Consider the following 12,187-nt stretch of genomic DNA (forward strand, 5'->3'; position numbering starts at 1 on the left):
GTTTATGAATAGTAAAATAAAAGTTAAATTATTTATTATATTTTATATAGAAATTTAAAAAAATTATAATAATAAGATGAAATGAATTGAGATAAATTTTGAATACAAACAGAATCTTGATAAACAGATCGAGCCGAAATCGAGTTTGACTGAACTAATCTTGGACGGCTTATTGAATAATGTTACTTGTCGTTTCCCAACTCTATCTTTGATTGTCAACATGAAATGTAGTTGTTGAGTGGTTCTGTCTAGGCCTACTACATACCCTATACGAGGGAGGGTAGCAACTAGCAACCCTCTCCACCCCCTGCCCCGCCACCTTACACAAAGCGGATGGATAGAGGCAGGAACTAGCCACTACTCCTTTCCCAGACTACAAAAATTCACTAGAAAAAATATTTCTTCCACCATTCCCTCTGCCCGCACCTTCTAGATCCAAACAACCAACCACACTCGAACAAAAATCAAACAAAAAAATAGAACAAATGATTCAAGACCAGAAATAAAAGAGGCCATGGGTCTCTGGTTCACGACCAGAGATCCACAGTGTCGTTATCTGGTTGCGCCATAGAACGACGCCGCAACTAGAGACCCACGACTCCGTGGATCTCTGGTTCATGACCAGATAACGACGCCATGCGTCTCTGGTTTCGGCATCGCAACTAGGAAAATGATCTGTTTTACTTCACAAGACTCATGATGTTGGAGAAGAAAAAGTGAGGAGAGGCTCCAAGAAGAGGAGGAAGGAGAAGAAAGAAGAGAGCAGAGCAGACTGCAGAGGAGGAAGAACCAACGAGAAGAAGACAGCAACAGAGTTTGATGATTTAATCATAGAATCATCAACCCGCCGCCCCGTTGCCCAGTCCTTGTTCTACCAAATTTATTTCACAGCTTTTGAAGTTCTAGGCTGGCCGTAAACATCTAGATGATGTGATTAAGCAAGAAACAATCTTAGCCGGTTATTAATAAACAAACGCAAGCTTCTTCTCAATGGATGACACATTTCTGTATGGATCATATGTCTTGTATTCTACTTACAGAAGCCGCCACATTTTGGAATGGCAATATTGCTACACTACTCACCACATCCTATATATACACTTCCTACTACAATCCAATAGCTTACTTCTAATCATTATTGGAGAAGAGGGTCCTTCCTCTAAGACAAACCCATCTCATGGTTTAGAACCTTAGGTTGTATTTGGATGTTGAAGTGAGTTGAGTTGAGTTGAGTTGAGTTGAGTTGAGTTGAGTTGAGATGATAAAATATTGTTAGAATATTATTTTTTAATATTATTATTATTTTAAGATTTAAAAAAGTTGATTTATTTATTATATTTTGTATTGAGATTTAAAAAAGTTATAATGATGAGTTGAGATTGAAATCCAAACAAAACCTTAGAGGTGATATTTGAAGCTTTCGTACTTAAAGAAAGAATAATGTTACGTACAATTATAAAATACGCAAGTATCATATTGTCGTTTTGAAAAGAAATAGGATCTATTATTAAAAAATTAATTTTTTTTTTATGTAAATCTCAAATTTTTTTTTCTTTTTAAATAATTACGTAATACTTATTCACTCACGCAACTACCATTTCTCCTCAAGATAGAGTCGTCCTGAGCCGGCCAAAAGATTTGCATAGAAGCTGTCAAAACTAAATAAATTCCTGAGTATCTTAGCTTATGCATTTGAAAATTTCAACCTAATGTCACATCAAGCCGGCACTTAAATCTTACATCATGCTTGAGTATGAAACATTTGAGCTATATAAAAAGGGAATGCTTTATTTTGCACAAACACCAACTTTTCAGCTGTTTCAATATTGTTTTGACATAAAGTTCATTTTGGGGTTTTTCTTTCGTCATGAGACTTGTCAAAGTTTTCTCTCTACTGTTCTTCATTAGATTTGCCTTCTCAGATGCAACCATTCCTAACACAAAGGTATGGACTAGAGATCTCTGCAGAGCTACTACAAATCGCTTAGACCCAAGGCCTAGTTTAGATAGCAAGAGTTTTTCAGTATCTTATCTCATCCTATCTTATTCTATATTATCTCAATATCCAAATACTATAAATACAAACACTTTTCAATTTTAAATTTTAAATTTTCAGTTTTTTTTATCTAATTATTGTCTAATCGTTACAATTTTCTCAAACTTCTAAACAAAACATAAAAAATAATTTAATTTTTTTCAAATTTCAAAAATAAAAAATTATATTATAACAATATTTTAATTTTATAATATTTTTATTCAACTTTTTCTCTCATTTTCTAAAATTCCATAAAACATCTTAACTCAAATCATTTCACTATTATTTTCAAATCATTTCATTTCATCTCATCTCATTATCCAATCCAGTATTTAGAGTTTTGTTTCTCTAAAATGGGTGGGCCTTTTTTTACATTATTTAGTGAAGAATGGAATAAGATCCTTTTGCTCATTTTACGTTATGCTGAACAAGCGAAGTGCTTGAAATACGATCATGTTGTTTTATACTACATGAATACTATCGATCCATTTCACTATAAGAATTTATTCAGAAAACGTGTTAGTCACATTCCCTCCAATGCACATGATTTGCTTTAATCTGCAATTGTTCATGTCTGAGACTCCTCACTTCCTTTTGCTTTTCAACAAAAACAAAAGAAAAAGTACAGCATCCTTGCGAAAACCATTAAATCCAAAGAGAGACGTCTTTTTCTGAGTTTGAGGGGTGTGTGAGAGTGAAAACTCTCCAAGAGTGATAATGTCTGCCAACTAGGGTTGAGCATTGACGATGTCGGAATCGGAATGCCCTACCTCCGACTTTGACTCTGACTCCGACTTTGTCAGAGGTCGAATCTGATCTCCAACTCCGATTCGAATAGCCTTCGATCCAACTCCGACTCCGACTTTTTAGAGCAGAGTTGAATTTGGACCTTTTATTGGACTTTTTTTTAATCCATTTGAAATTTCAATTTGACAATCTTAAGCTCTTACTAATCAAATTTGGGCTTCCAAATTTCAATTTTTTTTAAAAAAATATTTTTTCTATTTCAATTTTATTAAAACATAACCAAAATTAAAAAAATAAATCATTGTACAAATTAATGTTATTATACATTAGTATTATATGTTATTCTATGTTAATGTTTATACATTAGTATTACATGTTATTATACATTAATTATTATACATTACTAGTACATTTTATTATACTTTAGTTATTATATATTAGTATTATATGTTTTTATAAATTTATATACTTGTTTTTATACATAATACATTAGTATTAAATGGTATTATACATTAGTTATTATATAATTAGTATTACATGTGTTTATATATTAGTTGTTATTATTCATTAGTGTTACATGGTAGTTAGTAATAGTTAATAGTATGGTGATATACTAAATTATTATTAGTCAATTTAGTCTGTCAGTATTATAGTATAAGCATATTATTTTATAATAATTTGCTCATACTAGTATATTATTGAATTTAATTAACTATATAAGTTATAGTTATATAAAATATATATGATTAATATATAAAAAATACATATATTTTTATAAAATATGTACAATATCGAAGTTGGAGTAGGAGTCGGAGTCGGAGCGGAGGTACATCGCCATCTCTGACTCCGACTTTTTTGGTTAAAAATACTCCGATTCCGACTCCGACTTAGCGAAGCCGCAGCGGAGTCAGAGGCAGAGTCGGATTTTCAGATTTTTGCTCAACCCTAATTCCAGCATTATTACATGCATATGTTTATTTCAGATTTTTGCTCCTCCTTAATGCCAGCACTGTTACATGCATATGTTTATGTAGCTAACACATTTCAAATTTTCTGCAATTTTGCAGCATTACATAGTGTACATGGGGGAACACTCTCACCCCAATTCAGAATCGGTGGTTAGGGCCAATCACAAAATGCTTGCTTCAGTTACCGGAAGGCAAGGCACTAACTGAAAACATGAGCTATATGGAGCTAATACAAATTGAGTGGTCTTGCCAACTTTTCTGTTGGATATAAACGAGACATGCATAAAAAGTTCCTAGCAATAATATAGAATTTCAGAAATAAGAGCTACACATTACTAAAAGTGATTTATTTCTCAGTTTTGATGGAGCACAACGAGCGGCACTTCACCATTACAGCAAAAGCTTTAGAGGCTTCTCAGCTATGCTTACACCAGAGCAGGCACAACAACTTAAAGGTACCTGAAATGAATGTAATCTCTTATCATTTGTTTTGGGGTAAAATTACCACAAAAGTTACATTTTCCAAGTCCAAAAATTGATCTCGACATCAACAGTCAATGGTAAAATAGAGCTATTATACCTCTAAATTCATTTGCATCTTCACCTGAACTAATTCAGAGTTTTGATATCGTTTTCTGGGGTTCTAAAGTAAGCTTTAATTATGGCTAACGACAGCTTGTACAAGCTCTAATTGAACTAATTTGCTTCTTCTGTAGCCAATGATTTGGTTGTTTCCGTGTTTGAGAGCAAGATGAATAAGCTCCACACAACACGTTCCTGGGAATTTCTGGGGATAGAGTCTACACATCAATATAATCAGATGCCAATGAACTTGAATTCAGATATCATTGTTGGTGTCATTGACACAGGTAAATGCTCCGCACTTGAGATTTCTCATCCAATTATTCTGTTTTTATCCCATTACCAACAAACCATAGTTTAACATGTGTTTTGTAGGAATTTGGCCCGAATCAAAGAGCTTTAATGATAAAGGATTGGGTCCTATACCCGAAAAATTCAAGGGAGAGTGTGTTACTGGTGAACGTTTTACTTTGGCCAACTGCAACAGGTACCAAAACACCTTATTTGATAAGCAAAATAGAAATTCAATAAAGCAGGTACCAAAACACCTCAAACATCAAAGAATCCACTCCCATGATTGACACAAAATTCTTACTGAAATATTAAACACCTGAACCAATATTTTGAATGCAAGTACCTCACCATGAGGCTTACCATTCATCCGGGCTTGAATTTTCAGGAAGATTATAGGTGCCCGGTTCTATTCACAAGGGTTTGAAGCAGAGGCTGGGCCTCTTGAATCTTTTAACCTCCCATTCTTCCGGTCAGCTCGAGATGGTGATGGGCATGGATCACACACTGCCTCAACAATAGCTGGATCCATGGTAGCAAATGTCAGCTTATTTGGTATGGCTAGCGGCACTGCAAGAGGTGGTGCACCAAATGCCAGACTTGCCATCTACAAGGCGTGTTGGTTTGACCTGTGCAGCGAAGCTGACATTCTTTCTGCCCTGGATGATTCCATTGGTGATGGTGTTGATATCCTTTCTCTTTCCCTTGGCCCAGTTCCTCCCCAGCCTATTTACTTTGAAAATGCGATCTCTATTGGTACTTTCCATGCATTCCAAAGAGGGATTCTAGTTTCAGCTTCAGCGGGAAACTCAGGTTTACCACAGACTGCTACCAATGTTGCACCTTGGATCCTTACTGTGGCTGCAAGCACAGTCGACAGGGAATTCAATTCAAACATTTATCTTGGAAATTTGAAAGTTCTAAAGGTGAGTTTAGCATATTACAATGCGCCCATTTAACAAATAAAAGTTATATCGTTAAGATATTTTATTAACAATAGAAATGCTTTTGTGCTTTCAGGGTTTCTCTTTAAACCCAATCAAGATGGAATCTTCTTATGGTTTGATAGCTGCAAGTTCTGCAGCTGCCCCAGGTGTTAGAGCAAAGAATGCAAGGTATCTTCTGTATTTTCTGCATGATTTGTTTCATTTACACAAAATCAATTCAATCATGATTGCAGTCTTACAAAAATATTTATCTTCTTCCTAAACTATACAAAAGATTTTTCTTCCTTATATTAAGCCAATTTTATCTAGTATAACTTGATACAAAAATTTTATTTTGACAACAGCTTTTCCTCAACCCAACAAAAACACCGCTAATGCTAACACTGGATGAATTATTTTCTCAAGAATTATCCTTCTAATCTTCACAATATTCAATCTTATCACCACCTTCAATAATTGTAGAATTTTTTTCTTTTTAATTTTTCAAGTTCCTACGTTGTTTGCTGGAAGCATTATGAAAAAAAGACTCAGAACACTAGCATCCTTTGTTTGGTGACTAACTAGTAATATCTTTCAATTTTAATTAACTTGGGTACCAAATGTCTGACTCCACAATGCTCAACCTATCCCAAGAGCTCAAAACGGCATTACTTGATCTATTGCTTTAAAAGCTTTCTTTTAATCTTTTCCCCCTTTCTGTATCAGCTTTTGCAAGAACAATACACTAAACCCAACCTTAGTTGGGAGGAAAATAGTGGTGTGCACAATTGAAACTGTTAATGATAACCGGACCGAAAAAAGCATATTCTTAAGAGAAGCTGGTGCTGTTGGAATGATACTAGTCGATCCGTTGGTAAAAGATGTTGGCTTTCAGTTCGTCATCCCAGGCACTTCAATTGGTCAAGAAGAAGCAGAAGAACTTCAAGCATATATGATTACAGCAAAGTGAGTTTATCAAGCTTTATAAATTTAGTCCATCGAAGAAAAGAAAAGCCCGAAAATATTGGCAATGGAAGAATACTTCATCATGAATTCATTAATAAAAAAAATTAATAGTTTAAGTTGATCGTGGCTGCCTGCTGCTACTGCAGGAATCCAGTTGCTAGAATCTCCACAACTACGACAGTTCTGAACACTAAACCCGCACCAGAAGTGGCCGTATTTTCTTCCATGGGACCAAATATAATAACTCCAGACATTATTAAGGTAAGTTTATCTAGTATTCTTGAATTTTACGCTAAACCAATTCAGTCAAAACTACTTCCAAAAAGAAAAAGATTATACCAACATGGTGGGAAAAAACAAAGGAATAAAGAAAAGTTAATCCATGGAAACTTACCTAAAAGTAAAAATTCCAATTGCAGCCAGATATCACAGGACCTGGAGTGAATATTTTGGCAGCGTGGTCTCCAGTGGCAACTACAGCTACAGCTGAACGATCTGTCAATTATAACATAATCTCTGGCACTTCAATGTCTTGCCCACATGTTTCTGCAGTTGCAGCAATGTTAAAATCTTACCAACCTTCCTGGAGTCCAGCAGCCATAATGTCCGCAATAATGACAACAGGTAAGTTGTGCCAACATTATAATATCAAAAATTGTAATTTACTCGAGTCTCTGATTATCCAATATCTATGGCTTCACAGCAATGGTCCTAGACAACACTCGACATGCCATAGGAAGGGATCCAAATGGCTCTCCCACCACGCCTTTTGACTACGGATCTGGACACATCAACCCAGCTGCAGCATTCAATCCTGGACTTGTATATGATTTTAATTCCCATGACATCATCAATTTTCTCTGCAGCAATGGTGCAACGCCTGCACAGTTGAAAAACCTTACAGGGGAACTAGTACAATGCAAGAACCCTCCTACACCTTCCTACAATTTTAATTACCCTTCAATTGGTGTTGCCAACATGAATGGAAATTTATCTGTTTATCGAACAGTCACTTATTATGGTAAAAATCCGACGACATATGCTGCATCTATTGACTACCCAACTGGTGTAGAAGTTAGAGTCACGCCTGCTAAACTGAAGTTTACAAAGATGGGGGAGAAAATGTCTTTCAGAGTTGATTTCATGCCCTACAAGAACAGCAATGGGAGCTTTGTGTTTGGGGCATTAACATGGACCAATGGTATACATAGGGTTAGGAGTTCTATTGGTGTGAACGTGGTTTCAGTGTAGGAACAAGTGTTAACTCCATAAGCTTGTCAGGTTTTGGGCTCTAAAACATGATTATATGTTACTCATTATCTCATTTGTTGTTCTAAACAAGTCTTCAAGAGGAAGTAACATGTAAATACATGATGTCAAATATAACAAGATTCTATGACAGAAATATTTTGCTCTCTTTATTGTGAGATTCTATTTCAGCAATTCCTAGGCATTAAAGGATGAGTAGAGACATGGTTCCATTGTATATTTTGCAAAAGAAAATTTAAGTTCTTACAGGCGTGGTTTCATGTGAGAACATCTCAGTTTTAAGGGTCAGATATTGACCAAATGACACTCAGTCAGAAAACAAAGAATCATACTAAAGAAACAAGTCCCAAGTACCTGAAGGTTATTTCCACATGCCTCTTAAGCCAACATGTTGTGAGCATAATGGGGAATTACTTTCAGACTTCATGGGACAAAACAATTAGCATGGATGAAGATATCAAACTCTTTTCCAAAATGGCACAAATTCCCTCTGAGATCCACTCATGTACTTAAACTTTACAAATTTTTAAATATTAGTACTTGTTCCTTCTTTCTTCAGTGTGAACGACCATCACTTTCACAATCACTTCAGAAATCTGCCCAAGGCAACATGTCAATTATGTTGCTTGGTAAGCCTAAAGATTGCCAATGTGAGCTATTCTTTGCAATGTGGTTTCAAGAACAGAATACTTGGAAAGTGTAAAAGTTGTATAGCTCCTTTGCCTGAGAAGAATATTCTTCACATGAGAAGCCATCAGAAGACTTCATATAAAGCCCATTTTCCAAATGGAGTGTCACCAATAGTCCCCGCATGTGCATAAACCACCTTTAAAGTGGTGGAATCGGTTCGAGTCCCTCACAACAATATCTCTAGCTTCAAGCTTTGATAATAGCTTAATAACAGTATGACAGTCTCCACAGACCCTAATGTTCTTTACAATCTGGATCGGGGTTCCAGGAGTTGTAGTGATCAATCCAAAAGCAATGGCCAGCCTCTCACTGTGTTGAGAAAGGATTGTTTCTTTGTGTTCCTCTTCAACGTCATGAAGCACGTAATTTGTATCAGGCTGATATCCAGCATCCTTCAACCGGATTTTTAACTCCTCAAGTTTGGAATAAATACGATCCGCCAAGGGATGTGAAAGATCACCAGCCAAGAATGAGTAGGTCTTATTTTTTACCTCAATCCAGCTGTACCCAGCTTCCTTTCTTACATTTCTCACATCCATCAACTTCCTTACCATAGCTTTTTCTTTCCAATTTCCTGTCATAGCATAAATATTGGATAGTAAGACGTAAGCAGCTGAATCTTGTGGCTGAAGTGAAATGAGCTTTTCTGCTGCAAGTTTTCCCAGCTTTGAATTGCGGTGAACATGGCAAGCAGACAAGAGAGTTCGCCACACAGTTGCACCCGCAGGGAATGGCATCTGATTTATGATATCCATGGCCTTTTCAAGCAGTCCTGCACGGCTATACAGATCAACCATACAAGAATAATGCTCTATTGTTGGATCAATGTGGTGGTCTTTGACCATCATGTCAAAGTATCTTTGACCTTCAACCACTAAACCAGCATGAGTACATGCAGAAATCACTCCAATAAATGTTATCTCATCCATTTCTATGTTCCTCCTTCTCATTTCCTCAAAGACCTCAAGAGCCTTCTTCCCATGACCATGTTGTGCATATCCAGAGATCATCGAGTTCCATGAAACCAAGTCTCTTTCATCTTGCCTCTTGAAAACTTCATTTGCACTCTCAATATTTCCTCTCTTGGCATACATGGTAACAAGGGCACTACTTACACATAAAGCATTATGTAGTCCTGATTTGATTGAGCACGCATGAAATTGTTTCCCCTGCTCTACTGCTGCTGCAGGTGCAGCACAGGCATTAATGACACTGCAAAAGGTAAACTCATTGGGTCCTACCCCCTCTTTTGCCAACTGGAGAAAAGTTTTAACAGCTCCCTCTGTGTCTCCTCTTTGAGCATATCCAGCTACCATTGCTGACCATGTCACAATGTCCTTTTCATCAATTAATTCAAATACTTTTCCAGCTTCATCAACGTAGTCTATCTTAATGTAAGCATCTAAGAGTGCAGTTCCTACTGAAGGTGATTTCTCGTAATTAGTTTTAACGACTTGTGCATGTACTTGGAAGATAGAAATAGCTGGTTGAGCTGTAAGGATGGTAGAATAAGTGAAATGGTTTGGTCTAACACCTTCCCTGGCCATTTTGCAAAATAAATTAACTGCTTGCCTTCTTCCACCATTCTGCAAGTACCCACTGATCATGGCCGTCCATGACACCACATTCTGGACACCATGCATCCTAGAAAACAGTTGATACGCATCATCCATAACACTGCACTTACTGTAAGTGACCATAAGGGCCGTTCTGATATTGTCATCAAATCCATATCCTGTTTTCAAAACACAACAGTGAAGCTGTCTTGCAAAACCCAATTCTCTAAGATTAGCACATAGCCTAATCATGGTAGCAAATATCATCTGGGTAAGCTTTAGGCCCGCAAGCCTCATTTTATAAAACATTTCAAGAGCTTCCACAAGAATCCCATTTGTTAAATAACCTGCAACCATACCGTTCCAAGAAACCTCATCCCTGGTATCCATGCCATCGAACACAGCTCTAGCATCTCTAACCATCCCTGACTTTGAATACATATTAATCAAAGCATTGCACACAAATGTGGTAGAATCAAAACCATTTTTTATAACCATAGAATGAACTTGAATTCCCTTCTCAAGCATACCATCATCTGCCAAAGCTCCAAGAACAGTCGCAGAAGTAAACTGGTTAGGCTTAATTCCCTCAACTTGCATCCTAAAGAACAATTCTATGGCCTGCACGTTCAACCCATTCCGTGAGTAACCAGAAAGCAACGAAGTCCATGACACCACATTTCGCTCACCCATCTCATCAAAAACTCTCCTCCCATCTCCTAGACCCTCTGTTTTCATGTACATGTCAACAAGAGCAGTCCCAACACTAACATCCTCAAGAAACCCGGATTTTATACATTTACCATGCACCTGCATGCCCACATTTTGATCAAACAAGCATCCACAGACCTTCAACACACAAGACATGGTTAACCCATCAACAGGTAAACTCGAATAGTGGAGTTCCACAAAAAGATTCAGAGCCTCCTGGTTACGGCCAGTGCGTGAGTATTCGAAAAGAAAGTGATTACATATCGAAAGGTCTTTCTGGGTACTTTTGCCGAACATGGGGTATGCACGATCAATGTTGCATGTGCCACCAGGCATACATGGATGTTTAGAGTCAACGGCAATGGCACGTGATTGAGATGGAGGACTCGTGTAGTATGTGAAATGGTAGAGTTTGAGAGTGTTCAGTGTCTGCTTTGTCTGAGGCTTTCTGAGCATCCTTAAAAAGGGACGACAGAGAGTCATGCTCTCTTCGGCTATTAATGGTGGAATTTTAGCATAGGAGCTAAATTAAAATTGCTTTCCCAAAGAAATAATGATCCGAGACTTGGGTAGCTTCCCCAATAATTTGTCTGTTTTCGTTTGAACCCATTCCTTAAAAAAATGATAAGAAGGTCCGCACACAAAACCCGGCGAATCGTGAAGTTGGTGTGCCGCTGGTGTCTTGGTGTTCGGCAAAGGCGTGGTGGTTCACGTGCTGCAGAATCAGCTGTGCAGTGCGCAGTGATCTCGAGCCTAGAGGTAGCTCTATGTTTGAAGGTGTTGTTGCAAACGGAGGCGCGCAGTAGTTCTATAGTGTGGCGGCCAATAATGGGAAGCAGCGGCGCTGGGCATCGGTTGTCGCCGAAGGCTGTATTTCGAAAGTGGGTATGTGGTGCCGCACCAGGTTACTGGAGCGCAAGTTCATTCAATTGACGAAGCGGCGAGTTTCGGAAACATGAGGTTCTCTCATCTCTGTTTGGCTGCGAAACAATTACGTCCGACAGCGAGAATATGGAAGTTTGTTCAAAAAATCTATTATTATATATAAAAAAGGCATTCTATCTATTAAATTTGAAGTATTATATTTATAAAATAATAAATTTTTTAAAAATAATATTTTATTATAAATTATTTTAACTTTTAAGTTTTATTTCTTTAAATCTTTTAAAAATAATATTTTATTATGAACAATTGTAATTTTTAAATTTCATTTATTTTCTTACATATAAATATATAAACCGATTCAATAGTCTAACTAAAAATATTAATTCAATATTTATATTGTTTTGTATTTTAAGCGGAATTATATGACTCTGATGTGACATTATACCCATAAAAATAAACATTCTATCTATTAAACTTGAAGTGTTATGTTTATGAAACGATAATCATTTTAAAAGTATCTATTACTATATACAAAAATAGAATCATATAATTCTGACGTGA

The 12,187-nt window shown here is 36.6% G+C and overlaps 2 protein-coding genes across 4 annotated transcripts; one reads left to right on the plus strand and one right to left on the minus strand.

Annotated features, from left to right (window-relative positions):
• The first annotated feature begins 3,864 nt into the window (after positions 1-3,864).
• On the plus strand, positions 3,865-8,102 carry LOC109011831 (subtilisin-like serine-protease S). The gene is made up of 10 exons (XM_035690076.1): positions 3,865-3,941; positions 4,108-4,205; positions 4,467-4,619; positions 4,708-4,819; positions 5,003-5,549; positions 5,644-5,738; positions 6,276-6,515; positions 6,662-6,776; positions 6,935-7,139; positions 7,219-8,102. The coding sequence occupies exons 1-10, from the start codon at positions 3,865-3,867 to the stop codon at positions 7,764-7,766; spliced, it is 2,190 nt and encodes a 729-aa protein (XP_035545969.1). The 3' UTR covers positions 7,767-8,102.
• LOC109011789 (pentatricopeptide repeat-containing protein At2g27610-like) lies at positions 6,980-11,700 on the minus strand. 3 transcript variants are annotated; one of them, XM_035690224.1, is made up of 2 exons: positions 8,139-11,700; positions 6,980-7,061 (listed from the first exon to the last, which is right to left on the minus strand). In XM_035690224.1, the coding sequence occupies exon 1, from the start codon at positions 11,222-11,224 to the stop codon at positions 8,579-8,581; it is 2,646 nt and encodes an 881-aa protein (XP_035546117.1). In that variant the 5' UTR covers positions 11,225-11,700; the 3' UTR covers positions 6,980-7,061; positions 8,139-8,578. The 3 variants fall into 3 exon arrangements, with proteins under 3 accessions (XP_035546117.1, XP_035546118.1, XP_018848661.2); XM_035690225.1 differs by lacking the exon at positions 6,980-7,061 and adding an exon at positions 7,310-7,375; XM_018993116.2 differs by lacking the exon at positions 6,980-7,061 and adding an exon at positions 7,311-7,395.
• Between the last annotated feature and the right edge of the window lie 487 nt (positions 11,701-12,187).

Source organism: Juglans regia, chromosome 5 (assembly GCF_001411555.2).
Source record: "Juglans regia cultivar Chandler chromosome 5, Walnut 2.0, whole genome shotgun sequence".
Classification (NCBI taxonomy): Eukaryota; Viridiplantae; Streptophyta; class Magnoliopsida; order Fagales; family Juglandaceae; genus Juglans; species Juglans regia.